We start from the raw sequence: 24,791 nt of genomic DNA, 5'->3' as shown, positions 1-24,791 counted from the left end.
TTTTGTGTATATAGGTTTTTGGGTATGGTATAAGTCGACCTTAACTGAAGGTGAACACGCAACGCACTTTAAAATTGAGTTGTCATCAAAAAAGTCACCCAATACGTCGTAATCACATTCCATAGGTTTTATTTGATCGAGATACCAAGACTTAGGGGAATACATTTTCATATTTATGCTTGCTGCCGAGGGGTGTAAGTTGAATAAAAAAACGTGTGCTTAACAATTGTTGTAGAAAAACTGCATGGTTGAGACATTACGCGAACGCAGTGTCATTATCATTTAGGTTACAGATATTTTTGATGCTTGCTCCAAAACAATAACCCTCTGTCATTATTTACTACTGTCAATGCGTCAGCGGTTGCATTTTGAGCTTGGCTGCTTTTTGAGCTTCTCGCAACTTCAAAGGCATCTGTCAAGGCTCGAACAATGTGGGGGTAAATCTCGTGTTTTAGAATGCGTTCAGTTAAACTTCAGTGAACTAGCAATGTCTCCTATTGATCAGTTATTGCACTGTTTTCAGTAAATTCATGTAGAATATCCAACCAACTTTTGTTTGCTTTATTACCACATGATGCAACAAATTTTTTGATTATATTAGTAAAATAGGCTATATGAGGTTAAATTGGAGTGTATTAGTTTAGACGTATTAGGAAATACGGCATTAGTTCAAAGCACACCCTTGGTTTACAATTTTGTTGACGTATTGGTAGTTGGAAAGAAACTCGCTGTAAACTTTGAAATCACGTCGGTAGAATTGATGCATAAAATCTGGTTCTGTGGAAATGTATTAAATGTTAAAACTAATTCATTTTCGCTATCAAAGAAAGATTAGGCTGTTTTACTATTGCAAGCATGCGCAGCTTTATGAACAAATTTGGTGGATTTCAGCGAGTCGACTTTGATCACTTACTTTCATATTCTTGGTCATCACACCAACAAAAGAGACAGGTTGCCGAATCTCTGATACAGTTTCTGTAACTTGGAGAGTAGCACAAGTCGTAGGACATGTTTAGGTGTGAAGATATCGGCGGTCGTTGTCTCATATCCTAGCTCAATGAAGTGTTGTTAGGTGTCTGGAGAATGTGGGTTTTCCCTTTGTTTTGTGTTCTTGGTTTATTGCATTCGTTTGCTGACGGCAAGGCCGTTCAGTCACTGCCTTACACTGACCATAAATTTGTGTTCGAGACTTCTGGCTTTATTAACGTCAACTAACAGCACAACAATACCTTCGGAATGTAAAAATTCTTGTAACATTTATTTCCGCCCTTTCTATGTTTATAAACGACGCGAAATAAAGTTTTAGGTTGAAAACTTTCTCTAAAGGACATGTTCAAGTTCATCAAACTACATATGTAAACTTTTTCTAGAAGTTATAATATGTTAGAAATACTGTGACGTGGTCGCTAAGGCAGCAAAAGTAACTTGTATTGTTTGTGCTACGTTTTCCTTTGCACTTTTCTTATTCTTGGCTTGCACATAGTTTTGTACAAGACATTTTTTTACGTAAAGGTAAAATAATATGTTGAGAAACTTTTTGTTTTGTTGAGGGGCGAACGATTATTTCATGACTCTTGCTGGTCATTTTCTACTGAAATAATAAATGTTGTTTCTTGTACAAAAAAAAGGACCTTCTCTTTAAATTGTAAGTAGATCTAATATTCAACTTACAGAATCCAACCAACAGATCCATACTAGCAGCACATGGGCACTCTATTTGACTAAGGCAAGCATCATACGTGAGTTACCTACTGTTTCGACAAGCTATTTTCTCTATTTAATCATTTACAAGTTGTTCAAGGCAGTTATCGGAAGGATTTACCAGTTTATTTTTGGAACTTCTTTTGAAACTTAATTGTCAGCTGTGAATGTGTGTGGAGGAGATTCTTGAGGTCGCTTGTTTAGCCAGCCCGGCCCTTTTTAGGGCCACTATTTCGTATTGTTTAGTAGAGGTTAGGCGGCAAGCGGCCAGGGTGTGTTCTATTGTCTTTGACGCACCATATTCTGTTTTGCAATATGCAAATGAATTTTGCAAAAGCTGTAGCCGGGCCCAGTGTGGCGGCCCGATCTGTGCCAGTAAGAGATCCGTTTGATACGGACGAAAACTTGGAGGTAGACGCCCGTTTCAACCCAGGGCTGAAGCGTCCAGAGATTTTGGCTTTGTTGCGCCAACATAACATTCGCTGGCGGACCTTCCTTGAAGGTCTATTACAATTTTCGAATGGCAGAGTTAAATTTTACTGCCCATCAAAAGATAAGGCCTGTGAATTCGCCATGGCGCTGAGAGCGACAGGAAAGCCTGTGTATGCAACCGCACGTTGCGAGGACGAAGAATGTGTGACCCTCACAAAGGTTCCCCCGCGCATCCCGATGCAAGCGCTACTCGCCTATTTTGCAAAATACGCCCCTACAATTAGAGGGTGGAAAACAAACGATGACTATGGCCTCTACTGAGGCAAACGCATTATCATTGTGAAGGGTTCTGTGTTGAAAGACAACCCAATTCCAGAGCGGGTGCGCCTCGGCAAAAATATGGTTGAAATAAAATATAACGGCCAGCCCAAGAAGTGCGATTTTTGTATGGAGATGGGCCATGTTAAAAGTGACTGTCCAAGCTTTGCCAGGCAAGCCGAAGAGCGAAGGCAGTCAGCCGTGAAAGGAAATGCCGGCGATAAAGCGCCGAATGTGCAAGAACAAGAAAACCGTCCAGATAAGAAGGCTCCAGAGGCAAACATGTCTAACGCCACAACGTCAAATGCGGCAGCTGATAATGCGCCGGACCATAACAAGCAAGCGACCTTAGACGTCGCAACATCTGTGCACCTGCATGTGCCAGATGTCACATCTGGCGTCGGTGATAAGATTGCGCCAGGTGGAAATCCCAAAACGACGCCACTTATAATCTATTGCCCGGGGAACAAATCGTGTGTAGTTGTGAAACGGTCATTCCGAATGACTTCAACACCACCTGTCTTTAGAATGAACCAAATTAGTACCACGTGACTTTTGTTTATGTTTTGTTTTCGTTAGAAGTCACAATGGCGCCTACATCTTATTTACGTATATGTACGTTGAATGTTAACGGCTTAGGCCAGGCAACCAAGAGAAGGGCCCTATTTCGGTACCTTTCCCCTTTGAACTTTGACCTTTTTTGCCTTCAAGAAACTCACTCTACTCCCCATACCGAATCCCTGTGGAAGTCCGAATGGACCCACGGCCCCATCCTCTTAAACTCGGCACCTCTAAAAGGCTCTGCCTACGGTGGTGTCGCAGTTCTTCTAAACTCCTCCAGCCTCCGAATTCTTAATTCAACTTCTGACTCTGACGGTCGCATTATTGCGGCCGATATATCAACCCTGACCCACACCTTTCACTTAGTTAATATATACGCACCCTCCGGCACAAAAAATTACATATTCAATAACAAATTCTTCGACTCTCTCTACCCCTACATCTCTTCTACCCACCCAATTGTTTTTACTGGAGATTTTAATTGAGTAACCGACCCTACCTTAGACAGATACCCATCACTACCCAATCGACAACCCAGCTATAACCTTATAAAATTACTAACCACTTTTAATTTACAGGATTCTTTTCGGCTTCTACATCCAAATCTCCGTCAATTTTCCCGCCGCGCCCCAAACTCTCAGTCTAGAATAGATAGAATTTACCTCTCCCTTTCATTATCTCCCAATAATCACCTTTTTACTCCTTGCCCCTTTTCGGACCATGACTCAGTTTCGGTCTCTCTTAACCTTATCTCTTCTCCACCCAGAGGCCGTGGCACATGGAAAAATAATACGAAAACTCTTAACGACCCTCTTTTCCGTCTCGACTTTCATCGCTTCTACCCTCTTTGGCAAACTCTCGCTCCTTTACACTCTAACCCCATGGATTTCTGGCTGACACTTAAATTTAAATTTCAATCCCTGATAAAAACACATTCGAAACGTTTGGCTAAACAATCCCGAGAAGAAACCTACACCCTACAGCAACAACTCGACACCGCCCGCCAAATTCTCAACGACAATCCCTCTTCTGAAAACTTTCGCTCCTTTCAATCTATTAAAAAATCCCTAAATTCTCTCTACCTTTCTAAATCCCGTGACTCTATTCTAAAATCTCTTTCCTCCGACTCCCATTTCAAAAACATTACCGACAAATTACTCTATTCCGAATTACTACCCTCACGAATTCACAATCCCATCTTCGAACTACAAGACGACCACGGCCTCCCTCTCTCTACCCCCAAGGAACTTCTTTCTCACACTCGGCAATTCATCGAAACTTTATATTCTAATCAAAACCTTCCAATACCTGACCCCTCTAATTTATTCGCTAAAATTCCCCTTAAATTAATTCCGGACCAACACATTGAAACCTTATCAAACCCCATCACGCAACATGAAATTAGAAAAACTCTTTCCCTCTTTCCCTTTTTCCCTTTGGCTGGGTACAAACATTTAACCAGTTTCGAATAGTCGACTTCTCCATAGCTTATTTCGTAACAATGTATATCGTAGCTTCGCCGTTTGCAATTGGTTTCTCAACGAGAATGAAAGACTTTCTATTTGTGTTTGCTTATATTGAGGAATCCATAATCACTCAATTTATGCCGATCAGAAAACACGCCGCCCGATCTTGAGCCTCGTAGACCCCGAGATGACCACCCCAACACCAGAGGACACCGAGATGACCAACACCCCACTGAAGAAGTGTATGAAGAGAAAGAAGAAGAAGAAGACGAGTCCTAACGCCAAGAAGACCGCGTCACCGCAGATGAAGTGCGCTCGAAGGGAAATTCCCGACAACAAGAACATCGCGTCACCACCGATGAAGTGCGCTCGAAGGGAAAAGTAATCGTTGGATTTAGCATAGCATCTCCGACTGAATTGATTTAACTTTGATTTCATTCGATAGTGGGATGGTATAAGGTTGTTTGTGCAAAAGAAAAGCTTGCGACTCGCTTTGTAGCAACATTTATCGGCGAAAGTACATGACGCCCATACATATGGCTTGGCGGTTTAAAAAAGCGGCGGGCGACGGTCGGGTTGGAGTAAGTAATCGTTGGATTTAGCATAGCATCTCCGACTGAATTGATTCAACTTTGATTTCATTCGATAGTGGGATGGTATAAGGTTGTTTGTGCAAAAGAAAAGCTTGCGACTCGCTTTGTAGCAACATTTATCGGCGAAAGTATGCACCAGAGCACCCCTAAACCGTGTTTACAATGGGGGGTGTAGGGTTGAAGTGTATTCGGCTCGTACAGCGGCAGCTCAATGTGTTTTTTGACATGTTTAATATTTTTGGAAAGCTTGATTTTTGAGCTTTCCTATGGTTGTAAATTGAAACTTGGGCCATGACGATCAAAAAAGTTATTAAGGAAAAATCGATATTTTTTCATGTTTCAAAAATACAAATTCATTTTTCTGCACAAGCCTCAGCGAATTTTTCAAAAGTTTTGATATCGTTTGAAAGGGTTTAGCGCGTAGAATGTTATGCTTTAAAATTTAGCGAAGCGAATCTTGTTTTCGCGACTTATGTCATAATACGCATATGACATTAATAACCAAATATGAATATACTTTTAATAATTTTGGCATCGTTGGAAAGATCAGCCTATGATCTGTATCGTGTGAAAAAATCATGCCGCTACCTCGTAAGGTGGCCGAGTAACGCGCGTTCAAACTTTTGTTAACTGGCGATTTTTTTTTGTCAACTAACATCCCTCTGGTGAAAAGATGGCAGTTTAAAGGCGACGTAATTTTCCACGTACTTGTCGATTACATGACAGAATTTAGATACGGCTTCAAAAATTCTTTTTTTTTGTCATTCTTTTGTCAAAAGGCTGTGATGGTTTTGGTCGGGTTTTCGTAAAAGTACGTTACAAGAATACATGATTTGCACCAAAACAGCGCCTCTAGTGTCAGCTCGGGGTCAGGGGTTAAGTTGTGCTACGCGAGCGAAATGCTGTTTTGTGTGATAGGAAGTTTTGGAAATAATCACTTATTTTGTTTGTTATACGGCTTTGATTCTAAACTGAATGTCAGGACTTTGATGTTGCGTAATTGGTTGCAATAACAATCGAAGAAAACTGCGTCGGTGGAGATCTAAACAGTGACAGGGTGAAATTCATGAATGCAATCTTGAATGTAGTCGGTGCCGCGGTGCGTATGTGATTCTCCATTCGTGCTTCACCCGTTTCCAACGAATTCAAAACATAAAGAAGATCATGATCGATGGGTGAATTTTGTGAAGGTGGTGAAAAAACGCAAATTGACTCACAATTGCTCCAAACAGCACTTTTGTTCCTAATTTACACATGGGTCATACAACCAGTGTCGTCAAAGCTAGGAAACCACCATCTGGTTGAGGAGCAAGTAAAGAGCCCTAACAACTTTAAATAGTCCCAACATAAGTACAAGCCATGAAACAATTGAACCAAGCTCTATATTGGGTGCAGGTGGTAGTTGCAGATGCAAGTGAACTCATTAAACCGAAAACAAAATGTATTGCAATGATGTCGATGTGAATTTAACTTTCTGACATCTTTTGAACTGGTAAAATTGAACAAAAAATGAATTCAGTTTTCAAGTTACTAGATAAGAGATCTGTTGGGATGAATTACTGGAAAGATTCAAACTTCAATGCAACAAGAAGCAAACAAATCTGTATATGTCTGTTATTTGATGATGAGTTAGTGATGATGACATTCATGAGATTTTGATTTGAACTGTTGGAAAAATATTTAACACTGAGATTTGGCATTTCTTGCTCATCGGTTTCAAGAATCATAACAGCATTAACAAAATTTATTTCGTGGCAACTAAAAAGTCATAGTATTGACTTGAATGTTGACCTATCCGAGCCTTTTCAAAAACCTCTATACAACAAAGTTAATACATTATTTACTGTGCAGAAACTCCTAAAAATGTAATTGCAAATGGAGACAGTTTCATTTTGTTTCTGATGGAAGAGGCAGTCGACACACCGCTGTTTGGCGACTTTGTGATGGCTGACAGGATTTTTCTCATTTGAGAGGAGTTGCTTGTCAGACATTGTGATTTATTGAAGCCATGGTAGGAAGTCCGGAAAACTAAACAATTGGCCAATCATCGTATATATGTAGAAAATGTTTTTTATTTTGTTGCTGATATTGTCATGATATGTGTAATCTAATAGAACTATTTAGTCAGAAGAAATATTGTTCACATGATTTATTTTAAGTTGTTGCTTACTTAAAAGTTTTTGTCACAAAGAAACGTACTTGAGTGTTAATACAAATGTTTGCACATAACATTAATAAATCAGGACCACTGTGTGAACACAAAAATTTTCAATTACACGAGGTAATATGACAGTAAACAGAAAGGAACAAACAAAGGCATTAAACAAAGTACAACATAAAAAGGGCAGTTTAACAATGTGCATTTAAATATATAAAAATAATCACTTGTTTTGTCTAAGCCAGATTGCTAGAAATCTATTTCTTTAGCTTTCAATGAACCAATAAAATTTGAGTTCGATACATTCCTCTGAAAGAGAAGTGAAGTGCACGATTTCTCTTAATTTTGTTGCTGTAGCTTCCGCTTGATGCTGCAATGTGATTGCAGTTTTGATTTAATCTAAAAAAATGCTATGGTTTTAAGGCATACTGATTTTCTATTTTAGGCTACTTCACAATTAATGAGACTACCCAAACAACTTACCTATACAGATGCAGTATGCCCGCAAAATTTATCCACATGGTCTAACGCAAGGAGAATCTTTTGGATGCGAAAAATCAGTACTCAAGCAATAGGCAGCATTTTTAAGGTTTAATATAATGAGACTCCAGGTATTCAAATGCTCTGCTTATAGGTTGACATTTAGGAGCTTTTTGCCCACGTAAATTGACATCGTTTTCATTTAGACACAGCAGATTGTCCTTTGCAATGCCATCACATGGGTCAAGGAGTTGCTCTTTTTCAGAAAAACATAAAATACTTATGTAGGCTACTTCCCTTGCTGGTTTTAACAACTTAATTTTACACCCATAACATCTGAGGAAAAGACCAATATGTTGCGACTTTGTTTTGTTATTGGTTTGCGAACCAAACAGCTTACAATGTTCGCGCAAACTCCCAACTATCCACGTCCGCAACGCCTATGTCATACTTAGGGTCTTTGTTTTCCATTTTGCAACAAAAAAAATTAAAAACACCCCAGAACTGTTGTTATACTTCACATTTACCAACCAAGTCCTATCATTTTCTACACAACAAAACGCGCGTAGCACAACTTAACCTATGACCCCGATTCTCACGCATGCGCATGTTTTTCCTCGCGAAAAAGTTTGATATTTTTAGATAGTATGGACGCCAAAGAATATCTACCCTCAAGGATGTCAACGGAAATCGATGTTTACTTATAGTTATGGCATAGCAAACATATCATATTCATATTCGAATATTAATGCAAATTTTTTTTTGATTTTTCTTTCGTTGGAAAGTTCAGCCTGTGATCTATCTTTGTGTGAAAAAAGTAAGTCGCTACCTCGTAAGGCGGCCGAGTCACGTCCGTTTAAACTTTTTGTCAACTAACATCCCTCTGGTGCATTGACGTTGGTGCAAATCATGTCATACATGGTATTACTTCTATGGGATCTGCATAGCAACCGGGAATCCCCTGTGAAGTTTAAAATAAAAAATATTGTGACAGGTTTGATCTTTTGCGTTCATACTAGTAGCGTGCCTAATGCAAATACATATGGTTATCACCTTGGCAAAGCCATATCATTACTTAAGCTTGTGATCATAGCAACCAGTTAGCTTTTTTCAAAATGTTTTCCAACCAAAATGTTTTACAAAACCCTAAAATTGCGGCTTTGATGGCGAGCATTGATGGAGATCAGACCAAGGTTAAAAAATCATCTCAAGCAATTCCTCATCCTCCAATCTCATTTGAGGAATTTCTTGATTCTGAGAAAATAGTAAGTTTGTCTTTTATGCACTTGTTTGTAAATACTAACTAAAGGTCCAGAGCTGAAGGTGGGATCCCGTGCATGTGGAACAATAACTTTAAAATACTAGGTAAAAAAAGGATGAAATCAGTTTCAAGTCCCTTTAGAAAATATCTACATAATCACTGATTTACAATAGCCTACATGTCTCCGTGCAAGTTTGAGCAGCCCTTACATCATAATATCAGAAAGCTTTTGTTTTATTATTTTACATAAGATCCAACCATTGAATAAAATGTTGAATCTAAATATGCATTAATAAACAGCAATAAAATTTATGCACTTTCTAAGAATGAGTGGCCACAAAGGCTGACATCAGAAGGTATTCTGGATGTTTCTGAAATGGATCACTCCTTGTGGACGATGGATGAAATTAAGGAAGATCTTCTTAAGAGTGCTCGTATGTTTTTTTTTGACAGTCTGTTGTACTTAACTGTAACACAAACGTCTCGGTATCTTCAGCATTTGGTCTGGAAAGCTTGCATGAAATGGAGGAAAGAATGAATGAATATTCCGAGAGGTTGAACTACTTTTCTGCCTATATAACCAGCCCAGAAGATCGGCCTTCCAGGATTCGAGACAAACTGTTTCATGCACCGAAAACTGGTAATTTTTTTTATTATATATGTTTAGTTTATATGCAATGGAAACAGGTGTGGATATTTAATAGCTATAAACCATTTTGTAAAATATCTCACTCATTGGAGATTTGTTAAAAAGTCATTAGTGTAATGTTAGGTTTAAATAAGCAAAATTGCACATGGTTTTTATGGATTAGACAATTTATTTTTGAAAAATGCTTTTGGACCAAAATGTTAATATGTATATATTTTAAGGTTTTTATATAGTGATTAGATTTTGTTTTTTTTCCGATTTCCATTGCATTCCAATCAGTTAATTTAGGGTTTGAACTTTCAGTAAAATTGTTTTTGCAAATGATGTTGATCACACATGGAATCTATATTGAACAATGCTTGTCGTTTCCGTCATGTACTGCAAACACGTGTCACGACCAACATGCTTTTTAATGACCTTCAGCGATGAGGCAGACTTAAGCAACTAACACTGTTGAATTGACATATTTATAGCGTTTCGGAAAAATGACTTGTAGAACGGTAGACATATACTTAAAACGTGTCTCATTAGTCTTACTGTTTCCTCATATTGATTAAACGGTACCATTAGACAACGAGTGTGGAAAAAACATACTGCACTCAGATATACGAAATTCTTCATTGCATACAACGTGTTAAGCTTTACACCGATTACACTTTTCTTGCAGAGGATTTAAAAAACGCTGCCCAACTTGACGCGGTAAAACTTCACCACAGTCGGAGGAAAAAAAAGAAGGACATTAAGCAGACCATGCAGGAGGCGGCGCAGGCATCGAGGACTAGAAATATTGATGTAATTTCTTCTTACGCGGCTGTAGTCCCTTCAATCACTGAATTGCAAGATTTTATAAATATTACAAATTTTAAGGATCCACTTAAACTTTAAGGGGCAAAATAATAGTGATTTAAAGTGCGTTGCAGATGGCGCCACAGTATCGACTGATTAGGTTTGTGTAAGTTGGTGACTGGTACAGAAATAATAGTAATTATGTTGGTATCTAGCATGTTCATTTATATTTCCCCCTAGATCGTCGGTTTTGCAAAATGTGTTAACGTTATTATAGTATGTGAATTTCCCTGGATTTCGGCCCACGGAACTAACGGAGCTGCCGAGTCAACTGGAGGCACCGCAGATTCTCAACAGAGTCACCGAAGTGCAGACATTCAATGTGAGCTTTGCATTGCGAATGGAAACATCTGACTTGACCTTGCCACTTCATTTTACAGAAAGGATTTATGAAAATGTGGAAAAAGTTATTTCTGTCGGAAGCGGCGGTTGCAATTATGCAGGATACGTTCTGGTGGTTTTTTCTGGAGAACTTTGAGGTAGAGCTCTTTGCGTCGGTGTTTTTTTATATTGTAATAATTAATGTGAAGTTTCCACCTGTGTAACGCGCAACAACAGGAGTTAAAAAAGGTGGATTTCAGGAAAAAAAACTGAATATTATTATTTGCGTTGAGTTTTTGAGTTTGCCATGTACGTCAACAATTTAAAACACTTACATCGAACATGTTTTCACCATAATCTGGAAACTTCAATTGCTCACAACCTCTAGGTGCTTGAAGTTTTGTTTTTCAACAATCCGTATCATTGCAGCATAATCCGCACGCCCAGGATCGCATATTCACGCGTATCGCAGATAGCTACGTCGCTCTGTTCTTTAGCGCTCATCCTGATATTCGGGACAAGTTTATGTTGGTAAGTTCACATGTTGTTGCATCGAATATTCGGTCACCTGGGAAGTACTGGCTTTTATTTAACCATGTCACCACTTTGTAACTGTTTTGAAACTGATTCTTGTCAATGCCTGCCAAGTCTGAATGTTTTTTTTCTTACAAAACAGCTTGAAGACTATAGTCAAATTCATTATTCAGAAAACCGCAATCATTTCAAGTGAAACACAATAGCATCGTCCCCTGAACTTAGCCATAGTTGTACGAGCTGTACAATTTGTACGTATATAAATCCATATACAGCATGTTTCTTAGTATGTTTGTTTGTGATAGGAATACCCGCGCTGTCTGGCACAGGCCGTCTATCTTACTTTCTGCGAGGCCTTTCCCGAGTCACATGACCGATTCACGGAGGAGTTTGTGAGCGAACTTGCCTTTCTTGTCTCGGAATGGGCAACAGGTAAGTCTCGTTGTGTTGGATGTGCCCTAAACATTTTTGGGCAAAAAATTGTCCTGCAATTTTTCATCCGTTTGATTAAAATCACTACCAAGCAATATCACATTTTGCCTGCTTTAGTTTTGATTTATTTTCAATGCTAGATTTATACGATATTATCAATTTCTGTTCAAACCCTCAATAGATATATAATGTCATGATACAAAACGATCAGAGACATTACTTAGTTAGCATTTGGAATGGTTTGTACAGAAGATTACATGGTCGTCAGGGGCAAATAACGTCGTGTTGTCTGTATTATGGGACAAAATTTTGCCATGATTGCGTATGGTCCACGAAAAATACCCTCATATTTCTGCCTACAATGATCACACATGTCAGAATCGTGTAGGCGTGAAATCGCCCGTCGATGAATGGAAGAAATGGCCGTGGGATAAACTAAGCGTCAATCCTGGCAACGTTGGCGACAGAATGACGGCAATTGACCACGAGGCGGCGCTAGGGATGCACGGAAGTTCTGGAGCGTCTCGGGACAGTGAGTTGTTTGCCGTTTGTTACGACTACGTAAAAAATAGTTCGGCTTCAAAAAAGACTTGGTTTGAGAGTGGGGTTTTGGGACAACAATGGACACCATTTTGTTGATGTGGCGTTTGGTCGCAAGTTGAAAAATGGCGAAATTTAAAAGGCTCGCATTATCAAAATGATTTCCTTCGATTTGCGTGTTGTTTATGCATGTTTTAAATCAAGTCTGTAAGCAAATCGGCAATCCGTAACCTAAACATGTGTGTGACCATTTTCATTTCTAAGGAATTGTACAGGAGTTAAATTATGAATAACTCTATACTGCCAAGATACCGAGAATATCACCGCGTCAAAGTTTTATATGAGGTGCACTGTGCAATGTATACTTCCGAGCGGCGTGTCAGTGTTTCTGAAAATAGGTTTATTTCAAAAACTGGACAACATGTTGATTGTATAATAGTGTTATTATTAAATCCTATAATATCCGTAAGTGGGATATTTAAAGTAAGTAAACAACTAAACTCTGCTATTGAAAGGGTACACTTATTTATGTGAGAAAACAACATGGGCGGTGCTCTCCTGACCCGAAAGTTGTTCTTGACTGGAGTACTTCACCCCTATCGTAAGGTGGCAAAGCGCTCTAGGTGGTCTTTGACAGACACCACAGCGAATGACAGCCGAACGTAATTGAATGATATTTACGGCAGAATGCGACTCGGAAGTTCTAAATCATTACGCAGAGATTTTTTTAACATTTGAAAGTTTGGATCGCATTCTTATCGATCTTGCATAGGTTACTACACGACTGAAACGACAGTCGTCTTTGCATATTTTAGAAAAAAAAACTGTTGTTCAGGAAATAACCATTTGTGGTTTTTGAAGCGATTCGAGTAGGACGCAAAATTCAACAAGTGGTCGACTTTTCCACCCCTTTACTCTTCATGGACCGTCCAAGCTCATTGAGTAAAACAATAGTGTGAAAAAATTTTTGAAATTTCTAACCTCCGGTGCGCTTGGTCGTAGCTGGACGTGTTAAAAGAATGGCTGCGCTGTTGGTACTGAAACGTACAACTACGGTTGTTTTGTGTTTGGTACATTAGTGTGAAGGACACAGATTTTTAAATTTGAAAAATAAAATAGGCTTTTGTTGAAGGTAACACCGACCCAGCAATATTTGCTGTCTGTGAAATACCCATATGTAGTCAAAGTTTTCATACCGTGCTTTTTACTTAGTTTTGTGTTCAATTTTTGTCAAATATTTAGTACGGATTTTTAGTATTTTATTACTTGCGAATTAAATACTGGACTTAAAAACAAATTTACAGAAATTATCTCTGTTCGTACGAAGTCCTTCAAACAACGTTATCGTCTTAACTCACATCACACAGTGTTCTCCAAAATCAAGCAAGGTTTTTGAAATAAATCCAATTTCGGCATCGAAAATGCAGCGTGCTTGCTTTTTTGATCGTGGCCGTTGGTAACCCTGCCCATAGTGCTGTCAATGGTCGTTTTACGTCTTGTTGTCTTTTCTCGTTGCATTTAGAAAACCTTTCAAAACGTCAGTAGAGAGATAATCAAAGCGAGTTTATTCTTGCTTTCACGCAGTGAAATCGTTGAACGATCCTGGACTTGGTGGGGAGAGTATGTACACGCACGCGTGCCGCAAATGCGAAGCGAAAAAAAACGGTTACGCAAAAAGAAAGGCCACAATAGTAAAAATGAAAAGAATCGGACAAAACGTGAAACGACAGCGACACAACGCGCGAGGCTGGGGGAGTGGTGCAAAAACATGAACGCCCGCTAAAAACTAAACATTCGATGCGAAACTATCTGGTTTGAAACGTACAAAAATATGCGTTAAGTGCTAGAGCAGATTCGAAAATACTCGCGGTAAGCATAGTGAAACTTAATGTTGGAATACGTGGTCGGGCATTGCGCTCCAGCCTGTTGTGTAGCATTTGATTTTCCGCGTTGTATGCGCCTGTTGGACCAAGGATGCCGTCGCGTTTCGAGGCGTTGAAGTCATATGGGCTAATACAAGCGCTATGCCGGGCAACACGTTGCTGTTGCTGCCGAATAAGATTGAAGAAGACGCGGCAGGAAATAGTAAAAACAATGTTGCGAACACAGTCCACTTGTGACAACAAGGACTTCAGGACAGCATCAAATAAAAGAGGAGAGAACCCCCCCGAAGGCCAGCAAGGGGGTTGTGGGAGCAAAAACGGCGTGTTGGGACCTCTTGGAAAACTTTTTTCGTTGTTGAAAAGTCGTTGCTTTTTGACGGGAAATAGAATCCCAATGGAAAAATATTACTCGTCATGTTTTCCCTGGGCTTCTGTGTTTCTTTAATTTTGAAAGCATTATTATTGGACCAAGAGTGGCTGAACCATGACCTCGAATAAATTAAAGGCGTCTTGCATAAATTATGTACCGGCCAAAGCGAGGCGATCACACGCCCGTTACAAACAAAGTAATAAAGCTGATAAATAGAAGCGCTACAAAAATAAAGGCGAAATAAGCGAAGGAAAAGCGAATGTAGGAATGTCGGAGGATTGAACTGAACGAATTGCCCCCGTTTCTCCGTTCACAAAAGCATCTACGTCAGTGCAACGCAAAGGTGGCGTGTCGTCAAAAAACGTTGTTCTACACGGGGTGGGGGCCTCGTTTTATCCGCCCAGCGGTCGGTCACGTTCGCGGTGTTTTTTGTGATATTTTACGTCGCTTGCGTTTGCCACCTCTGACACCTTTGCCTCTTTTGCCTTTTTTGCCACCTTTGCCACCTTTGCCTCCTTTGCCACCTTTGCCACCTTTGCCACCTTTGTCATCCCCTTTTGCTGCGACCTTTAGAAAATGGGCTTTGCTGCTGTTGCGGTGCACCCTTTTGCCTCGCTTGGGTCTACCCCTGCTGTCGATGCCCAAGTAAAGGTAGCGAATAATCGTCCTGTGTCTGCGCTGAATGTTTCGAACCTGGAAGTAGACGAATTGTTTGTTCTCCAACCATTCCTCTTGAAAGACGCAAGACACGTTGTCGTAGGTTTCCTGTGCAAACAAATACGATTCGTGAATATATAGGACTTCACCATGCATTTAAGTAGGTTTTATCCGAAGAAGTTACATCTGCAATGCTAAAATTGTATCACAAACTTCTGTTTCTAACGGTTTTTCTATTTCAATTGACAAGTATACAGACTATAGTTGAATGTGCCGTACAAAATGGTGGAGTGTTCCGCACAAGCGTATGACTCAGAACTTAAAAAAAAAGAGCTGAACTAATTTCGAACTCAATACGCGTTTAGGCCCGCAAAGCCACCACAAAAATTTCGCTTTTCGTTCTGCGCCTATATGGCGAAACTGCGCGGGGCCCCCTTTTTCTCAAAATACTCAAACGAACTTTTTCCAGTTCTAATTAAAGTCGACATTAAGTAACGTAAATTCCCGTCGCAAGGAAACCCGCATCTCATCCAACCCCAGCCCATTTCTCACCGGGACAACCCGTCCTTTTGGCCACAGTCGAGCGACTTCAAAGAGGGCGGCACGAATTATCATACATTTTTTGTCGAATTTCAATCAATCGCGGTTACAGCTTTGCACGCAAGGCACTAGAGCTTGCTGCCTCCTTAGGGCACAGTGTAGGCTCAATTTTGGGCTTTGCCGGGACGGGGATATGTCTTCCTATTTCAAATCGCGGCTCAACTGTGGGGTAGTCTTTATCACCACGGGGACCCTATAAAAATTAGTCGTTGCGCAATGCAAACTCCCATTTAATATGGCAGTTATGGGAAAAGTTGATGTGGGGGCATATTTAAACCTCCTTTTTGGATGTGAAAATTGAAAGTACTCGATAGTTGCGCGCTGTATTGTTAAGCTCGTCCATCGCAACCGAAATAGGTTTGATTTTACAAATAGCAAGTCTAACTTATTGCTAAAGTACTGCCTGTTTGCAACTGTTTTGTCGCTTGTATTTTCAATAACACAGTTTCAGCACTTACCAATCCTGAAACTCTTCCTTTGTTGTCCATGGCCAAATAGCGTCCTGACTTCACTCCAAAGATGGCAACCAGGCCTCCTTCTCCCGCCGACTTGAACACCAAAACGCCTGCAATACAAAAAAAACATGGTTTGAAACTAGTGTGCAACGCTGGTACCCTTGTCAAACTCGAAAGGCCCCGTAATTACACTAATTTTCCCGTCAAATTAGTACCCGCATCAAAAGGGTTGCCTCTTCCGGGGTTACAAGAAACCCAGGAGAAAAAACAGGAAATCTCCCTGTAGTATCGTTTCAATGACGCCACCTTGACTTGTAATGTATTACATGCGCGGTGGGCGGCAGAACCAACGATGTGTGGGAGTCGCCAGCGGTAATCAGGTGTGTCTGCATCCTTATCCATCACCGAGCTTTGCGGCGAGGTCGGTTTAAGGAACAAGGGGCGTATTTTTAGGTATAGTTCTAGCTGTTACAACAACTGGATCGCTTATAGACCTGTTATGAACAAAACGGCCTTCACTTTTTTTGAACCTTTGTTTTATCAGTTATGTGGTTACATTTAGTGTTACTTTTGAATCCTGATATTTGTTGCATGTATGTCGTACACCCAGACACAGTTGTTGCATTAGGGAAGCTGCGGTTGTAGCAATTCACTTAATGATTTTTTGTCACCATGCTTTACAATACTATTTTAACGTCAAAGCACGAGTTCGGGTTCTAACATGGGTCGGACAAAAAGAAAATGGTTTAGCCGGGGAGTTATGCGCGCGAGAGACATAATTGGGGCATTTCTCCAAAGGCAACTCGGACCTCCAAGCCTCTGAAATCATTTGGTTCAGTTCTAAAGCCGAGTGCGAGGGCTCTTCAGGAATGCTAGGTCACGGCGTAACCCGCAAAATCTCTTTACCAAACATTTAGGCCGCATTGAGCGAGCGCCGGGCCCCGCGGACACGATCGAGCGCCCTCGAGGTCCCCAAGACGCTACCGGTTCTACGCCCCGCCCTGCCCAAATGTTTGCACCGTCAACAGATGAGTTTGATCGACCATGCATGACGTGCCTGCGGCGACGTCACAAAAATTTATGCAGGAGCTATACAAAATTGTTGTGCTGAAAAAAAGTTTGTTCTTGATGTTTATGTGTGACCCGCAGCCGCACCTTCACGCTTTTTTCTGCGATGAATGAAAATTTCTCAATAAATTCCTCTGGCAAGTTTGGTGACCGTTAAATTGATTTTTGTTTATTTTAAAATCTATGACGATTTTTGTATCTTCGCTTTTTTGAATCTCACCAAAATCGCCAACGTTTACTTCATCAATTCTTTTTTTAATCACGTCACAATAAAAATATTGTATTAATTCACTGACCATCAGTGACCGAGAAGCGGTTCGCAAAGTGTCATCAACGACTTCGACAAAGTATCAAAGCTTATTGGTTTACTCGTAATTCAGATCATACATATATATAAACATATACTGTCATGTAAGTAAATCGGTTCTACCGAAAACACACGTAATGCCTTGACGTAAAATGCATTGCTTTTGATTTTAATCTGAAACACCAAAAGGTTGTTTTTATGTTGTTGCGCAAAGGTGGAAATTCTCTTGCGTTGTTATTTGAAAAACCTGAGGTAGCCGTTTAACCCCATCTCGCCCGAGGGTGTGTTGGGGATTGTGCACGTAATTGCCAAATCGTTACCGCAGTATTTTTCGATGCGTCCCACATACCATGCTTTTATTAACGGCTTTACCAGGGTCCCAAAAAAGTATCGATGATCTCTAACACAGGGTGTGGGGCAAAATACCGATTGGCGATAAGTGGAATGATGTCTGTCGATTGTTGATTGATTGATGTTCTGTCACGTTTTAACGCTTATTATTGTCACGATATGGACGATGTTTTTATTCGAGCTGTCATATTAACTGGCTCTGATGGAGCAATGACGTATAACCCTCGCTTTACCAGTGGGTGGCATTCGCCATTAGCGCAAAAGTAAGTGTAAAAAACACCGGGCGCACCCCTTCTATACGCTGATTATCATCTGAGCAAAACATGCCACCCCGCGCTGTAATGGCGCAAAAAACATCTGGGTTCCTAAAAACGTATCACACAATGCAGCAAACCTTACTACTTTTACCACTCTGCGCGACCCGATTTCTCGTTGTTCATCTAAACAGGGGTGGGTGCTGGGGATCCGCGAGCGTCTCCAATGCACGCCTGCGATAACTCAAGTGACCGTTAAGGCTTATCGGCGATCACCAGGGCTAGGCGCGCGCTTAAAACGATGGGAAGTCGCTTGATCGTCATCGTCGCGCAATTTTTCCCTTGTGGTGAGGCATGGTTGTGAAAACAAACACTTACGGTGCAGGGCTTGTAGTTTTTCGTATGTTTTCGGCGCAAAATTAGCGAAAAATTGTTTCTTTCATGCGGAGTAAACTGGCTAAAATTGACGCTGATCCCGTCGTTTTATCCTCTGCAGTCGCGCTTTCGGCAATGGAAGCACCAATGTGCTTCGGTGCTATTTTTAGCACAGGAGATCGGAGATAAAACGAAAGAAATTCCCACGACCCGAAGTGAACGTTCGTAGGCTGTTTGTGGCCACCAACGCTTCGGCCAACATCGGTCAGAACGCCCCGCCGGTTCACGCCCGCAGCTCAAACATGCTTCATCTTCGCACTGTGGCGTTTCGCACGTCTAAGTTTGCCCGCTGACCGTTCGGACACGTCCCTCACCTGGCATTCGTTCCTTCGTACCCATATTGCAGGCGATGACGAGCCGCAAAGGTTAATTAGAACCAGGGTGCGGCCATATCTCGATTAAAAAGTAGTTAGCCGCGCTTGACTGCCTTGTCTAAATCGGGATGCGAGTTTATTTAGAGATCGGGAAGTGGGTTGAGGTTAAGAAGTGTGGAAGTTGAGCTGACTTTGCCGGGATCGCGCTTCAGTGCTCGCTTCTTCACTGACCAGTCATTAGCGCTACGATTACGTCATACAAGTGGGTAATTTGTGTCTCTCAATTCAAATTCCAAAGCGAACCTTACTTTCGACCAGCTTAGTAAAAACCGCCATGCCAGTACAGTAGTTTTACGTTTTCAATTTAGACCCCGCCGATGCCCTCCAAGATTTTTAAAAGGGAGCGCCACAAAGCTGTATCTCGAAAATTTGAAAAATCGCCAGGAAATACCAATTTAAACGTATTACGTATTTATGGGAAGCTTGGTCGTTTACCTGAAGCCGCACATGTCTGGCATTTACGAACCCTTTGTTGTTATTTAGACCAAATATAGCCCATACGTTCTAATCCGTCGGTACGGGTATAATACGACCTGCTTTCCTCGGACCAAAGACCTAAAGGTCAGTTTAGCGTTGCGGTGGAACGCGTGACGTCATGGGATACAATAGCGTTACGTTGCGTCCCTCACCCCACGTGAGTTGAAGGAATCACAAAATTTCTAACATATTGTGACGAACAGAACGACGTCAATAACGTTAATGGCCTTTGTGCCACAAAGGCCGGATCCCCGACAGTGGTATCCGGCGACGACTGGACCCAAACGCGGTCTTAGCTGGAAAACGATGCGATGCAACGCCGTTGGTGTGAAAATCGGTGTTCAAATTGCCTGGTGCGTCGGTGTTGCACTTGCGCGACACTTCCTCGACTCAAGAGCCTTAGTGCCTTCTAATCCGGTTTGATCACAAAGCCCGGCCTAATTGGGCCCTTTGTTTCTACTGAAAGACCGTCTGCGCCTTGAGGCTTACCCGGGCTCTTCCCACCCCAAACTGTACGTGTTCATTAACCACCGCGCCCTGCGCGGTCATTTGAAGGTCAGTTCTGAGACAGGATTCAAATCGAGAAAAAGCAGTATAGCATTTAAAAAACAACAAGTTGCGGGCCAATAGGAGCAACAGGAGTTGCATAAAGCGCCTCTTTATTGTTTTTGTTATTGTTCCTTCGGGAGGAGGCCAACTTCGTCGTTTTTAACTATACTCGTCGTGGGGCGGTTTAATCGACAATTATCCAACTTGGGCGTTTTTAACTATACTCGTTTTGGTAGCTTTTTCGAAACGCGCGTTCGGGGAGAGGATGTACAACATATTTATGTGACGTCACCAGGGACATCTTGATAGGATAATTGTCGATTTGACGCATAACTGTTCGTATTTTGAGTTGGGTTTGTACAAGCACGTTAAGACCGACACTACTACGCTCTTACCAATCAGATTTCTGTCCTAACTGATCTCTGTTATGTCGAATCTCCCATGATTTGGACACTTGTGTTGATACTATGTTTTTACTTTCAAGATCTGCGCCGCAAAGTTGATCGTTTTTTACATGTTTGCCTCAAAGTTGTAGCTGAATTCATGCGTGTTTTCATTTAAATTTAACTTGACGAAATAACGTGGTAAAAGTGTATGTTGCTATTGCGCTTGATTCGCTTTGCAAGAAAGTGGCAGTGGCAGTTTTTGTGATCCCGGCACCCTACTTGCTATTTTAAAAACGTGTGTCATCGCAGCGTAACCTTTTCCGCAAGCAACGAGATTGCAGTACCTGGGACGCGCGTCCACCGCCGGCTAAAGTTACTTTAATTCGTAACATTCGTCTGTAGGCACACAAGATCACATGTCAGAGTCAGAGATTTCAGCGGTTTCATCGCAAACCGCGGCACAGAAAAGTGCAAGCGCTTAACTTGTGGCCGAAACGTCATTGTGCTTATGATGGGCAGCAGCCACTTGTAACGGTACGTCGCAGGTTATGGATTGGGTATATAATCACGCCAGGCTCGCGATGTCAACCACATTGACGAACATCTGCCGGCCTAGGACACGCTAATAACAGCTCTCGGCTTGTCTACGCATCAGATGCAAAGGAAACCTGTGCGCGGCGCGGGTATGGTGTTTTAATCATGTGCCGACACACTTTCCGCCGTTCGGTGCCTGGAAAACAGCTCGTCGGAAATGAACACCCAGTTTTGTGGCGCTCAGCCTGCGGCATTTGTTGGTTCCCGCTTGGTTTATTATTTAGTTATTAGTTGCTGTCATGCAGTGGTGGGATTCAAATTTTCGGTTCTCAGTCGGTTCTATCACAAAAGTCATATTTTTCAGCCGATTCTGTTGCATTGACAGTAACCAGTAATGCTAACCGGTTCGCTGATCTCATAAAATTTCGTGAGACGGTTCTATAGAATCGGTGCGAACCGGCTGAATCCCACCACTGCTGTCATGTGTACAACATACAGATGGAAACAGCACCTTCCAAACCCCCCATTCAGTCGTGTGTGTATCCGCATACATCCCTCGGGAAACACAACGCCGCCTCCCGCCACAGGCTGTATTTCAAAGTGGTTTCGCGCTTCAGGCCCAGCGAGAGTCGTCCTAGCTCGTCGCGCCCTTCGAAACGCTAATTATCTGTGACTCGTTCGCCGGTTTTCCCGTCCCGCCCCCCCGTGCCCGCTCGAATTTATGCCCATCCGATTTCCATTTGCACTTGACGGCGAAATATTTTAGCAATATTTCACTATTTTCGTCGAGTGCCGATCATTCCTGGTTGGAACGGAGCACTGCGATAGTGTAATCGTTGCTAGGATGCATTGGGCTGTAATTACGGGTCCGATTTACGCCCAGGCTAATCCGCAAATTAACAAAAATCGCCGGAAATTAGACGATGTATTGCGCAGTATTGAAATACCGGAACAGACTATCCCTATTCCTCTACTGGGAAGAACAACCACATTTGATCACGCCTGCATACTCTTGACAAGCTTTCAAGTATAAACGTCACTCACTGTTTGGTGTATTCCTGCGCATTCCCTTCACTTTGCCGGACGAATTGATATCAATATTGTACCCGTGTTTGCTGTAGAGGCGTAGTGGCTGGTTGTGCAATGCAAAATGTTCCGGGACTCTGTTCTGGGGAGATGTCCTGCGGACCCGTGTGGGAGGGGTCAGTGGATCCCTGACGCCCGGCAGAGCCGGAGCCGGAAGTTCGTAATTGAAGCTTTTGGGAGTTGACAGGGGTAAGACCAAAGCGCCGTTCGGCGTCGGGAGCGGCAGAACCTCGGATGCCGTAGTTGGATTCGCCACGGAAAGGTGAAAGATGCTGCCGAAGGCCAGTAGCAATAGATAAGGAATGTGGTAAAGCTTGATTGTCCGTGGGGTGATGCGGAGGCAACATCTTGGTTTGGTCGATGATGCTGAATTAAACCCAAACGACTTGGTAGTGTATTTTTGACTTTCTTGGCTGGTCGGACAGTTGAAACGGTTGTCAGTGTCGTTTTCGGCAAAACGTGACGTTTTCCGGCAATATGGGCTATCTGGGTCCGCTAAACGGCGCTGGAGGCCGGCGTGATTGCTTGATGACGACCCGGCGTCTTCAGTGACTCTCTGGGTGAGTAATTCGCCGCACGAGCGATCAAAGTCCCTGGCTTGGTTTGGAATTGCGGACAATGGTCGTGGCCCCGTTCTCGACGACCTCCGCATTAGGCGACGCCGCTTATTTTCTCTGTGCTTGCTCGGCGAGGAAGCTCGTTTCCAGACTCCGCAGAGCTGACAGACTCTCGTTGACATCTCCATGTTGGAGTTTCGACAAAACAAAACAAGCTGCAAGAACGTAGTAATGCTACGAAACCTGCAATAAAACCAGCCCATGTAATTTATAGTACACGTGTAGCACAACCAATGCTCTCGTAGACCGCTGTCTGCTAAATGAGCGTTTGTGCACAGATATGCTGCTCATATATAGATAAACGGTACTGTGATTTCGTGGAAGTTTCCACTCAATCTCATCGTCGCCTTTAATCTGGAGATTTCTGCTAAAATCAGTGGAATTTTGTCCCGCCGCCCGACTGGTTCTGTTTGTTCGCCAGCGTCTGGCGTCGGTTCAGAGCTTGTCGATGCAATTAAAACGCGTTGAACTGATGTAGGGTAATATTCTGCGAAACTAACTGCCAATCTGAATTTTTCTTTGGCGCTCATGGTACCAATTTTGCTTGGATCCAGGCCAACGCCCTGGTAACCGCTGCAGGCCGGCGCTTTTGGAAAACTCACATGCACGTGAACTCTGATCATCGGTTCGCGTCACAAGCCGTGTCGAGGACCGCGAAGCGCGCGACCAATACATACAGGTTAACGCCTTGCCTGTGGCTTTCGTATTCCTGCGCCTTCGTCGTCGCCAATTAACTGTTGTTCCGAGAAAAAGACGCGCGCTATGCCTGAAAAAACATTTTTCCCCGCGCAGCATTGCCGAACTTACGATGTCGTGTGCAGAACGCGTAAATCACCAATCTCTCACCGCAGGTCGAGGCCTCTCTTATCAGCAAATTGAATTATTTTTAAATACACGAAACTCCGAATGCCCTTTGTGCTGCCCAGGTGAAGCTTACAAACTTTTGTATTTCTCGCAGTACGGGGGCACCTAAGCAAACAGTTTGCTTAGTAGTTTATGTACTTGTCATTGCTTTGACATCGGCGCCCCTCTTACAAACCCCGAGTCGCCGGCCGACCCCTTGTGCGTTAACAAGCGCCTGTTGTAAGCCTTTTATATTGTGAAAAGCCCTGCCAAAAAAGTGTTCTTTTTCTCGTTGAACGCGGCGTAAACCATTAAAACCGATAGTCAATGTCTGTGTGACGACGCTCGCTGTCTATGTTCTCTATCTCTATCCCTTCTTTCCTCTGAACGAGTCTTTTTAGGATTTTGTGGACAGCCTGGGTGTTTTATTTCTACGTCATCACGCGTTCTGTGCTGTGGCGATTCACCCATCATTTGCCACAAGTTATCTGGGTATATATTTTTAGCGGTTTCCCGTTGTACAACTTTTGTTGTAAACCAATACCTCGGCTTCGAAACTCTGGTTCCTTTTGCAACAAAAGATTTTGAAACAATTTATGATAATTTTACCTTCGCCCCTACCTTTCCGCCCTTAAAGCAATGTCTTTCCTCTGTCATCATATAACAGCAATGTTGCGCTTTTTGTACCACTTCTACATATTGAGGTCGAGCTGCCTCGTCTGCCTGCTACAATGTACTGTTCTTCCGTGAGGCAGCGGCTTACCTGTCCGAAGTGGCGGCGACGGAGAAAAAGAAGCAATCTGCCACGCGTATAATCGGCCTGCGTTAATGTTCGCGTAATAGCGTGATTACGGCCTTTTTGCGCCGTCGGTTCGACACCGCCCGTTTGTTGTCGGGTTGTCTCCGTCGTCGCAATTGACAGCAAGGTAACTTTTAATACACTGAACGCACGTCCGAGGCACCGAAATGTTCACCATTTTATTTTCAAATTTTAGGAAACTCCTTGTGTAATCTTACAACCCTATTCCAAATTCAGGTAAAATGATTAAAAACGAACTCTATGTTTTGTATCCTCTGTGTTTAAACCCTCTTCCTTTACATCTTTAATTGCATTCAGTTCACCGAATTTAAATACCCAACACAAAAATGGCCCCCAAGAGTACACCACGTCGATCAGTTGTAAACCCTTGCACACAACGTTATCGGTCTCCGCTGAACAGTTGATCAATGCAGAAATCTTACACAGGTTTTTA

At 42.2% G+C, this 24,791-nt stretch overlaps 2 protein-coding genes across 3 annotated transcripts in view; one reads left to right on the top strand and one right to left on the bottom strand.

The window, feature by feature from the left end:
* The first annotated feature begins 8,793 nt into the window (after positions 1-8,793).
* LOC145899791 (protein FAM227B-like) overlaps positions 8,794-24,791 on the top strand; it is a 38,689-nt gene continuing 22,691 nt past the window's right edge. Inside the window, exons 1-9 of the mRNA XM_082988702.1 lie at positions 8,794-8,974; positions 9,296-9,404; positions 9,467-9,610; positions 10,287-10,411; positions 10,683-10,787; positions 10,846-10,944; positions 11,216-11,317; positions 11,626-11,752; positions 12,141-12,284. Of these exons, the coding sequence (XP_082844828.1) occupies positions 8,825-8,974; positions 9,296-9,404; positions 9,467-9,610; positions 10,287-10,411; positions 10,683-10,787; positions 10,846-10,944; positions 11,216-11,317; positions 11,626-11,752; positions 12,141-12,284 (1,105 nt within the window). The 5' untranslated portion in view covers positions 8,794-8,824. The remainder of the gene's footprint in view (positions 8,975-9,295; positions 9,405-9,466; positions 9,611-10,286; positions 10,412-10,682; positions 10,788-10,845; positions 10,945-11,215; positions 11,318-11,625; positions 11,753-12,140; positions 12,285-24,791) is intronic.
* Positions 13,875-22,874, bottom strand: LOC145899794 (uncharacterized). 2 transcript variants are annotated; one of them, XM_082988705.1, is made up of 4 exons: positions 22,037-22,874; positions 16,261-16,367; positions 15,070-15,310; positions 13,875-15,015 (listed from the first exon to the last, which is right to left on the bottom strand). In XM_082988705.1, exons 1-4 carry the CDS (start codon positions 22,821-22,823, stop codon positions 14,957-14,959), a joined length of 1,194 nt encoding a protein of 397 aa, XP_082844831.1. In that variant the 5' UTR covers positions 22,824-22,874; the 3' UTR covers positions 13,875-14,956. The 2 variants fall into 2 exon arrangements, with proteins under 2 accessions (XP_082844831.1, XP_082844830.1); XM_082988704.1 differs by having other exon boundaries at positions 13,875-15,310.

The sequence above is a fragment of the Ascidia mentula genome, chromosome 4, assembly GCF_947561715.1.
Source record: "Ascidia mentula chromosome 4, kaAscMent1.1, whole genome shotgun sequence".
NCBI lineage: Eukaryota > Metazoa > Chordata > Ascidiacea > Phlebobranchia > Ascidiidae > Ascidia > Ascidia mentula.
Note: the sequence above shows the minus strand (reverse complement) of the source record. Positions and strands in the feature narration are given on the sequence as shown.